Source organism: Semicossyphus pulcher, unplaced genomic scaffold (genome assembly GCF_022749685.1).
Source record: "Semicossyphus pulcher isolate SPU_LCO1_2020_fin unplaced genomic scaffold, fSemPul1.0.p SCAF_17, whole genome shotgun sequence".
Taxonomy (NCBI): Eukaryota; Metazoa; Chordata; class Actinopteri; order Labriformes; family Labridae; genus Semicossyphus; species Semicossyphus pulcher.
This window is the reverse complement of record NW_027211681.1, coordinates 27,077,984-27,096,223: the sequence shown is the minus strand read 5'-3', so window position 1 is coordinate 27,096,223 and position 18,240 is coordinate 27,077,984. Positions and strand designations below refer to the sequence as shown.

The following is an 18,240-nucleotide window of genomic DNA, read 5'->3' as shown; positions in this document are numbered from 1 at the left end:
TTTCGAACACAGCCATAGAGACACATAACCATTCACACCAACAGGCAATGTTAGAGTCACCAATGAGCATGTCTTTGGACTGTGGGAGGAAGCTGGAGTACCTGGAGAATACCCACGCATGCACGGGGAGAACATGCAGACTCCACACAAAAAGACTGTGACACTGCTATCCACCCGACGCTGTGCCATCCAGGAACCATTTCCTCATTAGAAAGTAAAGGACAAAATACAGTACGACGTCATTATTTGAACTGTATGTTTGTTTTCATAAACATCTTGATTTCTCCGTATTACAGCCATACACACCAGAAAACAAAACAAGACAATATGACCATCAAGCCATTTATTATTTTATTACAAAAAATGTATTAACAAATTAGACAAAGCATGAGTACATTAAAGGATAAGGCTGGCAGATTTATTTGTTGTCATCAAATTCCATGAAACACTAAACCGGTGATGTGTGCTTGTCCCTGAGTACTTTCTGACATCCTGGCCTGATTTGATGCTCTAACCTATAATCCCATTGGTTCGTAGTGAAGATAGAAAATGTTAAAAAGATGCTTAAAATGTACAATTTCCTTTTTAAAAAAGGCTAGGAAGGGAGTGCATTAGTCGGGGACTTTTTTAATGGACAGAGTGCTGCAGTGAGTATTTGGGGTAGCGGGGTAACTTTAATAGTTGGTTTGGTCTTTTCATTGGAATCGGTTTGAGTAGACAAAAAGTCTCCAGACGTATCCTTCAGCTAACTCAATCAATAACATTCATTATAGACACAGGTGTATTTTTACAACCTTCTGCACAATTCAACATACTTGGTAATATATTTTTTACATTGTTACATTGACCCTGATCACTTCATACGTAAACAACAAGGCCTAACGATATTTTTACATCAACCCTACTCCCCTGTGACTTCCAGTTCAAGTAATTGATACACACTTAGTAGATACCTGATACATGACATTTGTGAAATATCTTCCCTGAAAAGATACTAGCTGTGTTATATACACACTTACTTTGCCTTCATTCTTGTTCTCTACTTGTTCTTGTTTATTAGATTTCCTACCCGCTGCATGAATCGTCCCAGTTTGTTCTCTGTGCCACCTTGTGTCTGGTACCCTGGGTAGCCTGAGTCATGCCTGTTCAGGGAAGAGCCTCTGTCTTTCTCCGAAGGATGCATGCTCACTCCCCTCAGTGATTTATCCCGAGGAATACTTTCAGTGCTCAGCAAATATTCGAATCGACTGTAGACTTTCTCTCGCTGATAGACAGTCGCTCCCTCCTTGTCCGGAGTGCTCCTCGAGCCTGCGTCCTGCTCTGCTGCAGGGGTCGTCTTCTTTTTGCTTGAACGCTGAGGAGATAATCTCGGGAATGGAGATTTATGCTTCTCTGTCTCTGATGGACCACTGAGAGAGCTCGGCGACCTGGAGGTGCTCGGAGAATGGCCCTTCTTTGACGATTTCTCTGATGCACATGCCCGTGAATGTTCTGCTTTGACTGGTTGGTTGGACCCTGAAGAATTCTGAGATCTCATTGAGCCCTTTCTTTGGAGGGACTTCTCCTCTTTTTTAGAGGCTTTCTTTTCGTCTGATGTAAGCAGCGATTGTACTTTCATTCTCATGGAATTCTTCCTCTGAAGGGTTGGTTCCTCATGATGGGTTTGCCCTTTTTCCGACGCACTACTCTTACTGTCTACTGTAAGCTGAGATCCTGAAGAAGTGCTCGAGTTCTTTCGGACAGTTTGTACCTCATTGGAGAGTGATTTCTTCTTTTCTTTAGGAGTGACCGAGCCTGAGCTTTTTGACACCTTGCTTATAGAACTATGGCTGCCTTTGGCTGGATCCTGATGCTGCGATACTGAAGGTAAGCTCGCCTTCACAGAGTTCTCTTTTGGAACAGCTTTCTCCTCTTTGCGGTCCTCCTCATTTGCTTCTTTGAATGCAGAGTCTGAACTGTTGACACGTGAATTTGAACCCTCTTTCTCTTCAGGGATCTGAGTCAAAGACTCCAAAGCTCTCGGGTGCTGGAGACCACTGGGCTGCAAATGAGAGAGCTTGAGTGATGGATCATTTAGCTTCATGTCTATATCAGCAGCAGAGGTTGTCCTGGAAAGAGGCTCATGCCAATCATATGCCTGCATTGTCCTTCGATCTGGAACCATTTTGACATCATTGTGAGAGGCAGAGCGGTGGCCATCATTGAGAATTTGCTCTCTTTTGTCGCCTTCATTCATCGGCTCACTGGCTTTGTGGTTGGTCGGTTCAAGGCTCCAACCGTTTTGTGTGTTTGGCTCTAACTCTGCCATACTCTGCCTCATGTCCAGACCTCTTAATGAAGTCATCAGTTTAGGTCTGTCCAGAGTCGGATACATGGACCTCAAGGACTCCTGGCTCTGCCTGAAATTGCTGAATTCCTGCAAGCTGAGCCTCTTTTGCCTCATTTCTTCCATTCTAGACTTAATGTCCCTCGACCTGCTATGAATCTGCTGTGACTGACACTCGTTCAAGCCTGTGTGACTACTATATGGAGATGTCATTGGGGATATTGCATCACATGATGCATCGAAAGGCATATCGTTGTTAAGGTATGTGTCCATCTTCCACCTGTGAAGGGATGTTTCAGAGTTGAACGGTATCAGATTCTGGTCTGCTCCATAGCGAGTCCGGTGCTTAAGGTGCTGCTGAGACAACCTGTTTGATAGCAGCAAGTCACCGCCCATCCTCATATTAGATCCGGCCCTCTCTGGACCTAGAGGGGCTCCAAAATCTTTCATCCCCATTCTCAGCCGAGTCATGGAGTGTAACCTCTGGAGTTCTTCGCCATAACTATGTCCTCGTACTAGATTCCCCATGTCAGAACAGTGAGACTGATGCAGTCTTTCCTGCATGCTCAGGCCCCGGGTCAACATGGCAGGATTGTTAAACCTGTCATCCTGAGGACCTCTCATACCGTGCATTGCTCTGGATCTCATGTTGATCTGGTTGAGGGAAAGCTGACTGGAGTTTGGGCTCCTCAGGGCTACAATGTCTCTCAGGTACTGGATCGGTAACTTGGTCCTTGACTGAACTGCAGGAACTGTGGAACGAGCGTAGAGTCTTCGAAACTCCTCGTCATAAGAGCAAACCAGCTGACCCGTGATCACCATGACCATGCTGAGGTTGATCTTCTCATACGTCCATGTGTAGCTGAAAAGACAAAGATGATACAGTCATCAAAATGCAATGTGATGATGAATACAATTTACATGTTACAGTTAATAAACTGAAATAAATCTTTATTGTCTACATTTTTTGGATACATTATCTGGATTAGGAGATCTGATTATAACCCTTAATCTTTTTAAAGCTTTAAGGCCATCCCAACCTGTCCACGGATGCCCTCTGACTTTCCCCACCAATCCTCCTCACCTGTGTCTTGTTCCCTAATCACAACCTACTCATATACCTCCCCCTTTGCACCACTTAGTCGCCAGATTTCCAGCCACCAGAACCTCAACCGGAATCCATAATTACCTGCTTACCTACACCTTTTTCTGGCCTCATTTCTGTTCACCTGATTCTTGACTACTTCGTTTTGGATTTTCTACCCTTGCCCTCACTTATTGCGCACAATTTCCCCAAAAGCACTCCTGTGTGCCTGGTTGTCTGCATTTTGGTCCTTTTGCTTGCTGCCTTGATCACCGGCTTGGTATGTCCAAATTGTGGTCACATCTTAATAAGCTAATTTTTGGTGGACAAGCACAGCATTGTCATGAATGGGTGTAACTCCTTTTTGTATCACTTTTTACAAGGTAGGACCAAGAGCTACTATTACAACCATCCTTTTGTTATCTATACCACTTATCCTCCTTTTCAGGGTCACGGGTCATTGGGAGACAGACGGGGTACACCCTGAACTAGTTGCCAGTCAATCACAGACAACCTTTCATGATCACATTTTAACAGGCAATTAAGTCATCAGTGGACCTAACGAGCATGTCTTTGGACTGTGGGAGGAAGCCGGAGTACCTGGAGGGAACCCATGCATGCACTGAGAGATAATGCAGACTCCTCACAGTAAGGCCCCCTATGTCCGAACCAGGATTCGAACATTAAACCTTCTAGCTGCGAGGCAACGGCTCTAACCACTGCACAACTGTGCAGCCTCTACTACAACCAATTGTAGCTTTTTTTTGCCAGAATAGCTAGCTAGCAGGAAGACGCAGAGTAAGCTGACCTATCAACCTACCAAGCAGATTTCTTTTCTTAAGAATGTCTCCCAGGTTGTCTGTATTTGGGTTGTTTTCCTTGCTAGCTCGATCACCCACTTGAGATGCAAACATTAGGTGCTTTTCGACCAAAAGTTCCGGGAACTAAATAGTTCCTGTGGCCCATTGTTGTCTGCATTTCCACAGCGGCCTAAAGTCCCGGGAAGATCTTGCAAATCAGGCCAATGACATATGAAGATACAGTAAAAATAACTGCACTACACCGTCAGTCCAGTAGGTGGCGGTAATGTACCTTTAAGCTGGTTTGCCAACCGCCATTAAATCTCAAAGAGGAAGAATTTATCATCATTTGTGTGACACTACAGTTAGCCTGTTAGCATGGACGAGATTCAACTTGTGCAGTGTTTGATCGTGCTTTATTGCATTGAAAATGGATTGAGCATGAAAGCTTGCATCTCCTACTTCCTGTCGGCACACAACCTAATGCCGTGCGTGTGATGCGAACGTAACTGTAAACACTCCGCAGCACGTCAGCTCCGTGAACTACATAAACGGTTCACGGAGCGGACGTGCCGGGGAGTGTTTACGTCCACAGCACACGCACGGCGTGAGGTTGTGTGCCGACAGGAATCAGGAGACGTGAGTTTTCTTTTCATAAAGTTACTGTCCTGGTGCAGATCCCACTGATTGAACCTAGATTTCAACACCATTAGAAACGGTTGATGACATACCGTATAAATAATACAACAGCAGCCCACAGGTCTATTTGTATTTATTTTATAAAGAAACATGTCGCTCCAACTGAACTATCCTACTTTTTCATAAGGGTGTCTTAAGTAAAGGGAGGTTTTATTTTTTTATATTAAAGAAAAATAGACTTAAAAGTCCCAAATAATAAGATATATGATTATTGATTGTTTATATGGACATGAAAACACTGCATTAATCTGGTATAATTTCCTGTATTTTTTAATATCGCAATAAATATCGCAAAACAAACAAAAAGATATTGTTACTATGTATGTTTTTTTGAATGATCAGCACTGCAGGCCCTGCCCTGAAAGTTCCTGGATCTTTGGAAAGTCCTACCCCCTGAGCAGAGACTTTTCAGGGGCTAAGTCAACTACCCTGGAACTAAATTTAGACCCTGGTTCCTGCTGTCGAAAGTTCCTGAAAAGGTTCCTAGTTCCTGGGGAAAGTTCCTGCTGTCGAAAAGCACCTATTGTGGTCAATTCTCAAAAAGCAGTTAGTAGTTCCGATCACAATGCATTCTGCGTGCAAGCATTTTTCCTTAACCAAATAGGACATCAAGAATACACATTACTTGTTGATGCTAGGCGTAGGATCAAATGACAGTGTGCTTGATTTCTGGTTCATACCAGTTTACTCATTTTCATTTGAAACATTCCAGAACAAGACATAGGAGGCACCTGCTGAATTAAAGACTTTAACACAATTCACAGCCATTGTTTTGCTTTAACTGTTGGAGTACACAGGTGAGTGAGGTAGAGCTGACTCACCTGAATGTTCCATACATCACTGTTCTGCAGTCCACCAGCATAAATTTTTGCTCCAAGCCTCCACGGAACTTCACCCCAGACTGACACTGATACTGCTGCCCCTGAACCGTCCGGACACGGATGTTCTGATGGAGACACGAACAGGAAGAGTCACAAAGTTAGAGCTACTGCAGCCGGGGAAGGAGAACAAATATTCAAGTGTTTATGTACCTTTTCAAAACAGTACCTTAACCTGCAATAACTCATTTTGGCCACTTGGGGGCAGCGGGAAAAAGTTGTGAACAGCACATTGGCCTTTCAAGGAAATATAGTGAATGTGTTCAGAAGCACTTGCCTATTTATACATGAAGCAGAAACTGAGCAGCATAATGATTCATTTGGTGTTTCTGGCCACCAGTGGAATATATGTGTGGAACATATCTGGCTCTTAAAGGGGGAGTATTTGCATATTTTGGGTTCATATTTTTCCCTCTGTGATACCTGTGGAGAAGCTTAACATAATTTACAGTTAAACACCCTGGTGCTCTGTGCAGGCCCTCATACAGCCTCTGCCTGAAACGTCTCAGTCTGCTCTGTCCCTTTAAGAAACCCTGCCCCTGCAAGTCCACTTTCTTCTGATTGGTCAGCTCTTGGAAGCATGTGACGTCACAAAGTGCAGCGTGTAGAAAAAAACTGTATGAAACCTGGCGTTCACAGCAGCCTGCAGAAACCTGGGGATTACTCCAACATACTTTTACAGATCTTAAACTTCACCCACGTTTAGTCTGGACATCCAACATTGTAACATCATATATATATCATAAAATGTGACACAGCACCATCTAGTCTCTTACTCTCAGACAGCTGTTTAATACTTGGAGGGCAGCACATATTCAATGTAGCTGTAATTAACACTTTGAAAATGGTACAGGAAATTGATGCTGATGCAATTCTTCAATCAATCTGCACAAAGAAACTTCTTAACATGCAATAATGATGCGACTGTATGCAGTTGAATGGTCTCTGTGATCACTGCAAAACGTTTAAAAAGTCTGCTTATTGATTTTCATACATTCAGAGATGACACAATACAACAATTGTCTGGAGGTAGATTACACTGTTGTTCAATCCTCAGGTAAACGCTGCTGCCTCCTTTGGTACATTTACAATCACGTCATCAGCTTTTCCAAACAATTAAACAATACAAAGTTTTATATCGCACATACTGTAGCGCATAGGTCATGCCTCCAGTATTTAGAGTCTTTTTTCAGCAGTATATTCATTAGTTGTGGAGAGCATTAAGGCACTAAATTGTATGTAGAAATCATTCTATAGCTGGTTGTTGTTCCATCATTTCGTCTTTTGATCCCAAACTTTAGCCTGCAATAAAATACTCATGGATTGATTTCCTTAAAACTTGGTGCAGGTTAACGGTACCCAGACGATGAAACCCACTGACTTAAGGGGAAACCCTAAAACTTAAAACCAAATTTGAAGTACAACTTCAAGTCCAAGGATCTAAGCACAGCGAACGTCTCTCCCCATTTTTCATTTGAAAATTTAATTGTAGGAACATTTCAGTCCCACAGGGCTGCGAGTGTGTAGACCATCTCTCTTTTAACGCCGCCTGAGAGCGTCTCATATGTAATGGATCTGCTTGATTCAGTTACTCGTTAAAGCTTTATGAATGCGCCTGCATATTCCTAATTGTGTATTCATCTTTTATACATAAATAGCACAAAAATTTACCTCAAATCATCTGGAATAAAAACTGTATATAACACGTGATTGTAGCCACTGTGACGTCACCCTTTGCTTTGTGGACAACTGTCGCCGTCTTGGTCATCAGGGGCCAGTAGTGCATTCATGACAACATAAAACACAGACTATTTTTACAAGTAACATTTTAAATCATGCACTTAGGAGTTGATCCATTAGAAAAGGGAATTTAAGCTTTATCCACTTCCATCATTGGTAGCTTTAACCACACAAATGCACACACCAAAGCACACGAACCCTTTGTGATACTCAACATGATGAAACCTGCACGTCGTCTGGGGCTGTGTTTTTCATGTGGCTACTGGCTAAGCAATTTGCACAGACATCACACAGCCGTCTTTGTGTTTGCTCTGCCGCTGACGACTTGTTGTTTGAACTGTCGAAACGTCGTCCGATGCAGTTCAACAGGAAAATCCAGACACGCCAACAGCTCTGTCCTACGGCTGCAGCAGTGGCCTTGTATCACCACAGTGACAGGTAGGAACCCAGCAGGGGAATGCAGGTAAATGACAGCGAGTTCACGAGGGTGTGGAGCAAATGTCAGACTTAATCCACTAAATGCTTCTGCCAATAGAAGAAAGGTCATGCCACAGGCGAAGCTTCCTCTGGCAGAATACAAATCTACAAACATACGACTGTAGGAGGAAAGATTTGGGTTTCCACCCCCATAAAAGTCAGCAAACATCCACATCAGGTCGTATTAAACAAGCCTTTTCCCCGAGCCACAATTTATACGTCTTAAAATCCTCTTTCACTTGTCTTTCTGAGCACAAGATGAAATATGCAGGAGGAACTTTAATCCGAGTACACAAGAGGAAAGGCTGCTTTTATTTCCCAGCATGTTCTCACCTTGGTGAGTAATTTGATGAATGGGGTGTGTATTTAGGTTACATTGTGTTTAATACCTGAAATAGCACTGAGGCATTAAAGGTGCGCAGCAGAGTTTCTGTGTACATTCTGTGTTTCTCACAGAAACACGTCCTGTGCATCCTTCTTAAATAAATCATGCATTGTTTACACTCTTTCTTCTGAGGGTAACAGTCTACTTATTCTAACTGTCTTTGTTGGTGCGTTGCTGCATTTGTTGTGGTAATCACCTGAGGATTACCCACACACTGCATTGATCCAAGTGCCCTTAAAACAGACAAAACTTCACAGGTACATTTAAAAGAGAGGATTTGTTTATATGAGGGATTGTGGGCGACACTTACAGGAGACTGAAGCGCTTTACATTTGTGTATTTGTGTATTCTGCGGTGATACTAAGCTTGTTTTTGTTTTGTTGCTTTAGTGACGTAAGATTGTGGCTTTTCTTGCTTTTCAGGCTTATTCACAAAAACCAATTAGCGTGGAATCTTTCAGCTAATTGTCGATATTCTCAACGGGCGTTTTCAACCAGCGCAGAGCAATGACTGTGTAGAAAGATGGGCGATGCACCTCCACCTCCGCTCCGCCAAAATAACCCCAACGGGCGCTGCCATCTTGCTCATCTGTGTCCAGAGTGTGTGCAGTAGAGATCGGCTGGTGGAGCCGCAGTATTGACGTCCCGCCCCTTCCTCTACCCGACACACACCTTTACCTTGTGTCCTTGGCGTGTTGGAGCCCTCAGGTGTCCTTGGCGTGTTGGAGCCCTCAGGTGGGCTCAGTCTGCAGCAGAACAGCTTCTTGTGTCGGTCTGAAGCAGATATTCACGCTGATGGAAAGTTCAATGACTGTAGTGTTAGTGTTAGTTACGTCTCCTCTCGCCGTTCCTCCTCTACTCTGCTACTCTGGAACAGAACGCTGCAGGAGCCCCATTTGTCAACAGAGCTGTCAATCATGAGGCCACACCCCCTTTTTTTGCATTAAATAACTAATTAAAAATAAACTTGTCAGAAAAATGAGCACTTGAGGATTCAGAATGTTCAGCTGCAGTGGCAGCCATCTTTGTTGTTTACAAAAAGACCTCAAACCTGCCCCATATTAGATAAATGGTTGTGATTGGCCTGACCTGAATCAGGTCAGATGGAAATCTGTCTGAATGGGAGGAGGACAAGACACATCTGGCAGAGGACATAAACCAAGAGTTTGTCTTATTGTGGTTACAATCACAATGTTACAAATTAATTGAGCCCTGTTGTTGTGGTTCCGGCCTACTTACACTTCTTGGACCAAATACCTCCAATCAATAGAGTTTCAAGATGGTTCCAACATAAACAAGTTAAGTGCAATTTTGTTTGGCCTACCAACATTTTGCAAGGTAAAAATTGTCTTGAAATATATTTAGTAAAATAGTAAATGTAACTGAAGTAAGTAAACATTTACAGCTTGTGTTTAAGATCCAAACTGATGACAAGAACTGAAAAGTGCATTATATTCCATTAACATGAGTTTCACACACAAATAGGTTTGTTGTGAATCTGTCACATATAGAATGTGAAGAAGAAAGCCGGCATGTAGGGGGCGGGGTTTCTTAAAGGGACAGAGCTGTCGTTTCAGGCAGAAGCAGTGGCCTGCACAGAGCACCAGTGTGAGAATTATGAGGAGTTTTTAAATTATGCTAAGCTAATCCACAGGTATCACAGAGTGAAATATGACGCTTGATATTAGCATAATCCACCCTCTTTAATATAGACTAGGGCTTGAAGGGAGGTGTACGGGAGCTTCATGTCCCACATACAGATTTAATTTTGACAAGCTTTTCATAATTAAAGCTTTAAACCCTCTGCTTTATCCTTGTTTGTCATCAGACTCAAAGCACTCTCATCACGGTCTCAAAAACAGAAAGCATTCTTCCAGCGTTGTGTTCGTCTCACCTTGAAGTCTTGTATGTTGACGCCCACCCTGTGCGACATGGTGAGGAAGCTGTTGAAGTGAGATTCGTCCAGCAGGATGTAGACCGCCACTCCTCTCAGCGTGGCCGTGATGATCTCTTTGAAAATGTCCACGTCAGTGAAGACGTCCATGGCTATGGCTATAACCTGCAGACATGTGAGACATTTGGAACATTTGAGTCTTAGAAGGTAAAGTCTTTAAAAGCTGTTCTTCCTGGAGCAGGTTTACCATGGGAGTTTGAGTAAATGAATGGTTTCAGTGGTGGAAGTATTCAGACACTTAACTTAAAGTGGAAGTCAGGTATTTTAAATCATTTTAACATATTTTAGGGTCTGAATAGTGCAGAAAGTATTGGAATTGTTCCAGTAGTTCTCTTCAGCCGGCAGCCGCAAAATCAGACTGTTTTGGCTGCAACGTAATCCTTAAACACCCGATTAAAGTTCTTGTTTTTGTCACTGACAGGCTCAGATTGTTGGCTCAGAAGTGTCTGACAACATCACAGAAATGATCCCTACAGAGATTTACGTTTTTGTTACAGAGGAAAGTGATTTTAAAGGAGCTAAAAACAGCCGTTGTATCGCTCTCTTCAAAGCTACCAAACTCCATTGAAAAAAACACTAGTTTTACCTCACAGATGATGGAAGTTGCTGCTCTACCTCTGCCTTGATTGATTAGTCTGTTTGTGTTGTTGTGGGACTTTGTGTTTAAGATGGTTAGTTCAGATCCCACACTAACACTTAACAACAAATAGCAGTGGTAGACAAGCAACAGCCGTGTTCTGCAAGGTAAAATTACTGTTTTTGTGAATGGAGTCTGGTGACTTTGAGACAGCAACGTACAGGCTGATACTGGTTTCAAAATGAAGTTATCTGACCTGTTAAGTTGTCAGATGCAATCCGAGCCTGTCAGTGGAAAAACTTTAGGGGACGTGCTTCGATCTGATCGCAGTGATTACAGCTTGTTTCATGGCTGAAAGCTGAAGCAACATTACAGAAAGGATCCCTGCAGAGAGAGACCTTCTTGTTAAAAAGTAACTGCACACTTAAACATGTTTTCTGAGCTGTAATCTAAATTATGTTGCTGTGCTGTGATGAAACACATCAGTGCTGGAGTTAATATTGACAATTCTTAACAAATGTATAAAAATCGGTATTTCATGGGTTGGAAATGGCTCAAACACACCATTTTCTGATTTAAATCAGCCCTGGACCTTGCCAGCCGATGGTGACGTAGAGACGAAAGGAACGTTAACGCACGTCAACGCATGCGCGTTTCCTCGGCTACGAAAGCTGCGGCTTCAGGCATTAGCCGGGGCTGGAGCCAACGGCTCGAACTGATAGGGGTCGGGACCACCGCGGTCCTCCGCCACATTAAAGTGCTCTTTAGGGGGCTCTGGAGGGGAGAAGTCATCACTAAGAATGAATGAAGGAAATAAACTGGATTCATGCGGTTCTCTGCATGCACAAAACTTACCTAATCATATGTTTGAAGTTGAATCCTCAGCGGACATGTTAAGACTTATTATTCTAACTTTCCTGGCGTATAAATCTAAGAGTAAATTACAAATAGGACACACCAGATAAACGCTCTGTGAATTTAAAGGGGAGTGGCTCTCTGAGGCAACAAGAAAATAGGACTCTAATCATGTCTGAAGTGTTCAAGATTTATAGCTATTGTTATGATAGTGATCAGAGTGAGTTTTATGTTTCAGTTACAGCTATACATCTATTTACAGCACATGCGCACACTGAGGAGTGTGTATGCTGAATGAAAGTCCAGACAAACACACACACCCTGCTGTACTTATTAATTATTACTCTCTGAAGACGGAGAGTCGAGGAGCTGAACATGAAGAACATTCAGGCTGAGACACGTTGGCTGTGTAATGTGTGAGAGTGACACACGGCCGTCAGTCTCACCTTTTCCATCACGAACACATTTCAAAGTTAATCTTTGTTGCTGTGAGGCCGAGGGGAGTGTGTGTACAGAGAAACATGTTGTATACAGGTAACTGTCTGTGTACCTCATGCTGTTACAAGATCTTTCACCACCTACTCTAGAAGAAGGAGTAATGAGTAATCGTTTGCCTCAGGTGCTCAGTTTTCCCCCTTCAAGTTGCTCGTGTAAGTTCAGAAGCTGCTGGAGACACTGCTGCTTATTCTGCACAGATTTACTGTTGCAACATTTTAGATATCTGTTTTTTATTTGCCCTCCATCCTGCTTCCCTACCGCAGCGGCTGCGCAACAGTTTTCCAGTCTTATCTTAAAACATTGTTGATGATTAACAGATTGTTATTATATATTCTTTCTAAAACCTGCTGAAGCTTCATTAAAACGATTGGGTTGTTTGTTTGCAGTAATGTACAAGGACTCCTGTAAGCACGTAAACAGGAAGGCTAGCTCGCACTAAAGATGTTTAAAATCTGAACACGTGTTGAAAACGAGAGAGAGCCCACACATGACGACAGATAATGATGGAGAGCAACGATACGACCCAAACAGCACACCACACACTAACACAGTCATCCACCAACAACCAGAGTCCGACTCTCACAGCTGGAAATCTCACTAAATCTCTCGCAGTCGAACGAGACTTCAGAGTAAACAAACATGGCCGACGACGGGCAGGAAGAATTGGCAATGTACGTGTTACTTTATGCTTCACGTTTGCTTTTGTCGCCATGGCTGCGGTTGTTGTGCTTCCTTCTTCAGTCAGCTCGCTTCCTGCTTGGCTACCGTTTGATTCCACGTGACGAGTGCGTGCTCGGCTGTCCTCGGGGGTTCCCCCCACACAACCGGATATCAGATCGTAAATACTGCAAATAAAATACGTTCTTCCGAGCAGATCGGGGGAAGTAAAATCACTCTAACATCCCTCACACCACGGGCACATCTGGAGAGATCATCTTTAGAGCCATCAAACAATCGGGACTTTGCGTGGGATTGTCTGAAGGGGGGAATCGGGCCCAAAATCGGCCTGATTATCTTGTAGTGTGGACCCCGCTGAAGACAACATTCAAAGAAATGAGTTAGCATGCTATACGGCTAACGTTGTAGCTTCACTCCTGTCATGCTTTTTACATTGATTTATTTGTGTAGCTACGTATGTGAACCATGTCAGCTTTCTCAGTCCACCTTACTTTATGGTAGTCTAATCATGGTAATCATAAATATATCCGACATTTATCCGACACAGTTTCACGACAGCTTCCAGTAAAATCTTCAGAGGCCGACTCCTGTCTTTAACTTTTACAGGAAGTGTGTTTGACTCGCTGCACCGCTCTGCACAGACGCGCAGACAGCAAGCAGCAGACATGTACCCGTTAGAAGTGAATCACAACAAGCTGTTTTTAAATCTGCTCTCTGGTTTGTTTTTACAGGTCTGAAACAGAATCATCTCATTTAGTGAAGGATGATCATCGTATCCCGATGAGCGAGTGAACTCACGTGTCCGACAGGCTCCTACATGAGGTCTGAGTCAGATGAAATGTACCCGTCCAGATTATGTGGTTTGTCTCTGCATGTTTTATTTGAATGGATCAGCTTCAATTGTCACATCATGTAGTTCTTTTCCAAACTGTGAAATATGTGGAAAATACACTTTAAATAAAATGTGGACAGATTTACCTCCGAGCGCAGGCTGCTAAAGGCCCGAATATCCAGAAGGAACTACAGAGGAGACCAAATCTTTGTGTCCTTGGTGAGGCGTGGACGTGCATATCATTGTGAGGATTAAAAAGTGAGTCTTGTTTTGTGCGGGGAAATAAAAAACTGCTAACTATATGTAGTGGTATACAACAAATGCAACAAGTGCAGGGAGTCACTGGACGTCCTGTTGCTCCTGTCTGTGTGGAAACACCTGATAGTGAACCTTTAACCGAGCAGACAGTGAAGCCACGGCACATAAAAAATAAAATAAGGTGGATAACTCTGCATGCAACGACCTACACGAGGAAAGTGTTCCAAAATATTTTGGTGCTTTAAAATATTCAACTGGAAATCAACACGTCCCTCCTGTACAGAGGCGACAGTCTGACGCACTGATCGCAGGTTCGACTCCCGGGCTGCTGATCATTTTAAGCACGTCTCCCCCCCCTCCTCTCTACTCCACACATTTCCTGTCTCTCTTCAGCTGTCCTAAATAAAGGCACAAAGCCAAAAGAAAACCTGTTTAAATCACAGATATATGCGTTCAATAATCGTTTAAACTGTGGACCGTTGTGGTTAGGAGTTGTGCTCAAACATTTGCAGTAACCAGGATGAACAGCCCTTTTTACACTGCCAGGTCAAGGCGGGATTATTACGCCTCTGTTTCTGTGTTGCGTGTTCTGTGTAAAACACACAGAGGTGGAACGGCGGGGCGAAGTCGTTCTGCCTCTGAGCCCGCATCACAGGTAGTCAGTGGCGAGCTGGTAGAGCTCAACAGCGCCTCGTGTGTGTACGTGAAGCATGCGCTGTTTGATTACAACTCGTTTTGCATCAGCAACACTAGAACACTGTGTAAAAACAGTTAAAGCTACTGTGATGAGCTTTTGGTTTGTGTTGGATCTGGCGCCCCCTGTAGCCAAAGCGGTACGTATCACTCACTGTGAGTCTCGGCTGGGGAAAATGTAAACAAAGGCTGTTTGTGCAGCGTGCTGGTCATCTCCTCGTCACCAACACGGTGGCAGCGGCAACATGCGATAAAAACCTTTAGATAAAGTCGGTCTTCTACTTCCTGTTTGTTTCATAACCAGATAAAAACTCATCACGGGAGCTTTAACGTTAAATTAACTTTAAGATAAAAGGTGGTAAAGTTTGATTCTCCTCTCACAGACTTCTAGTTCCTCCTTCTTATTAATCCAGCATTAGTGACATAATGTAGGGAGAGTGCACGATCAGCAGCCGAGGGATCAACACCTTAAAGAATGAAAGAGTAAACTCCCATCATTACTGACGACATGAAACAGTATGTGCCGTGTATGCTGACAAATATGTGCAGTGGTGTGTGTTTACCAACGCCTCTCATTGTGTTCGAGCTGTTGTTGTCCTGCCGTGTTGAACATGTGCAAAGATCAATCTCTGCACAGTCATACACCTTCAGGGATGTTTCATTCATATGTGTCTGCTCCTCACCTGCCTCGCCTCCTGGATCTGTTTGCGCACCACCTCTTTGATGCTCGGCGTGCTTTCTCGGGGCGGGTGGAACAGCAGGCTGATGCTGGTGTCCGCGCCTTCCAGCGACACCTCCGGCCAGCCCAGCTCCAGGTCGGGCACCTCGTCGTCCGACTCAGTTGGGAAGTATGTGGAAGTTCTGGCCTCGCTCTCGCCTGCGATCCTCCTCTCCTCTGTGTCCTCCTCCTCGTCCACATCAGGAAGCTCTCCATTCTCCAGAATAAACAGGATCTCCTCGTCCGACAGGAAGTGGCTGATCTGCTCGGCCCTGAGGAACTCCTCGTAGGCCTCCTTGCCCCCGCAGAGCAGCGCGTAAATGGCCAGCCGGTACGACTCCTTGTAGTGAGGCTGCACGTAAACCAGACTGTCCTCCTCTTTAAGGGAAGACAGGCAGGACAGATTGGACTCCATGGATGTCAGATCTCTGCTTCACCTTCAGAGGGAACAGTTTCAGACTGTTAACTTAAATAAACACACTGCAAAGAGGCGCCTGCTTACATATGTTAAGTGACTAAAACCTGTCCATCAGGTGTGATCCAGCAGGAGCGAGCTACAGTTGGAAGCAGCCTGTTGGTTGTTACACTTTATAATCATTTAATTTCTAGTTATTAAGCTCCAAATCTGAACAAAAGTTGTCTCAGGAAACTTTCAAAATATAAAAAGAGCTTCATTACATTATTTAGAGAGGCCGAACATTAATCTACGGAAGCCCTAAGCGGACATGCATCTATACATTTTATTTACTTTTCCTGTGAGTGTTTTCTCGACATCTCGAGCTATTTATCTTGAGATAACCGTGTTGGTTTTCTCGTGATAACGGGATAATCTTCAGAGCAGGACACGCCATGCTGCCATCGCCCACACTGCTGAGGTCAGTTCAGCCTGTTTCTGACATCACGTCGGTGCAGCTTTGTCGTCTCCAGATAATGAGATAAATAAGTCGAGATCTCGAGGAAACAATCACAGGAAAACTGAGTAAATTAAATGTATGGATGCATGTCCGCTTCGGGCTTCCGTAGTAATCCACAATGAGCAAGAAAAACTTCCTTTACGCGGCAGAAACCTCGAGGACAACCTCACTCATGGTGAACACTTTTTGACATGTGATTAAAGGAGTTAAAAGACGTTAATTACTGAAACTACAACTTCAGCCATAAAAGACAAAGAATACAGCGTTTTAACCGGATAATAAATAAAAAAATCAAATCCAGATTAGTTTACAACTAATTTAAAATGTTTCCTGCAGTGTTGGATTGTTTAGTTCTGGTTTAAGTCTCAGGTATTTTTCCAGGAAGCTGGACTGTCAGCTCACCTGGTGGTATTTTTTAATGATCTGAACTTGTTAAACATAAGATGCAATTTAGTCACATTAATTTACACTTTTTAATAACAGATGTTTAGAGAGGTTGTTGCATGTTTTTATAAGAAGTTCTTACTCGGTGCAGCACCTCCACATGGTTTCTGCATGTCGGTGACATTTTGTGCACGTTTAAATGAACAGACGTGTTTTATCTGTCATGTATGATTTTATGTGTTTGTGTGTGCAGAATGTTTTACAACTCATGCACGCTTTATGTGTTTTTCTCTTTGTTAAAGAGCACATTAAGTTTACTTCTCTATGAAATGAAGGATAATTCTTTATCATCACAACTTTCGACTTAATTACACTGTTTTTTATAACTTTATATCTATAACTAAAATCTGTATAGACAGTGGCATCTCCAAGATGAGGACAGAATCACGATCAGGTTGGTAAACAAACCCGCTCGACCTCTTTATGTGGAGGTAAAATATGATGGTTACAGCCCTGCAGAAGTGGATTCTTCTGGTAATTAGTAATACGATATGTGGCAATTATTTAGGAAAACAGCTGAGATGCATAAAAATGTGAGTAAAACTTTGTTTATGCCATCAGAACAGAGCGATCTGAACAAAGTGAGCACTCCTGAAACTTTGCCTCCTTCCAAACAACCTGGACGTTTGTTTTCGCCTGCTCTTGTTCCTCTTCAGAGTATTGCCCCTGAAACTCAACGGGGATCCTCCTCTAACATCCAGAAATGTAAAGTTGAATTGAACGAGGGGACAGTTTATGCAACTGACCAGCATTTTCACATGTGCATTATTGATTTAAACTTTATGTACAGAGAGTCTGAGTAACTCTTTCCTCCTCTTGTTGCTGCTGGTCAAATGTTTAGTCTTTGGTGGTTCTACCAGCTGTGCCTTTAAACTACCTCCCCAACACCTCTGATCCTCCATCAAAAAAAAACTGTTGGATTCTTGAACCGATGTGTGAAAGCGATCTCAAACAGACTCACCTCATGACGCGTTTTCCTCTGCAGAAACCTGAAACACTCCAAAACAACACAGCAGTCAGCCTGTGATCCAGCTGCACTAAGGTGTGGGTTTGAACTGCCTGAGCAAACGAAAATCCTGCTGTACCTGCCCTGTTGGCGCCTCTTACTGCAGAAGGCCCCGCCCACCTCGGCTCACCTGGGTTGCAGGCGCAGGAGCAGGTTTGTTCACCTGGATACAGAAACTAGAGGAGGCGAATGTGCAGGCATTCTTTACTCGAGCAGAAGTACAAATACTAAAACAAAGACACAAGTTCATTTCGATTCTTCACTGAGGTCAAAGTCAAACAGACGCAGAACTTACAGCAGGACTTAAAGCATTCTGACGCTTCAACGCTCATTTATGTATGGTTATAAATCTTTATGCCACTTTAAAAAAAAAAAAAAAGATTTCGAGAAAAATAAAAAAAAATAATTAAGATTTCTATAATAAT

The 18,240-nt window shown here is 43.3% G+C and overlaps 1 protein-coding gene across 1 annotated transcript; it reads right to left on the bottom strand.

Moving 5' to 3' along the window:
* Positions 1–347: 347 nt before the first annotated feature.
* LOC138594861 (protein FAM83B-like) lies at positions 348–17,852 on the bottom strand. The gene is made up of 5 exons (XM_069666124.1): positions 17,771–17,852; positions 15,417–15,888; positions 10,283–10,447; positions 5,731–5,855; positions 348–3,188 (listed from the first exon to the last, which is right to left on the bottom strand). Exons 2-5 carry the CDS (start codon positions 15,864–15,866, stop codon positions 1,040–1,042), a joined length of 2,889 nt encoding a protein of 962 aa, XP_069522225.1. The 5' UTR covers positions 15,867–15,888; positions 17,771–17,852; the 3' UTR covers positions 348–1,039.
* Between the last annotated feature and the right edge of the window lie 388 nt (positions 17,853–18,240).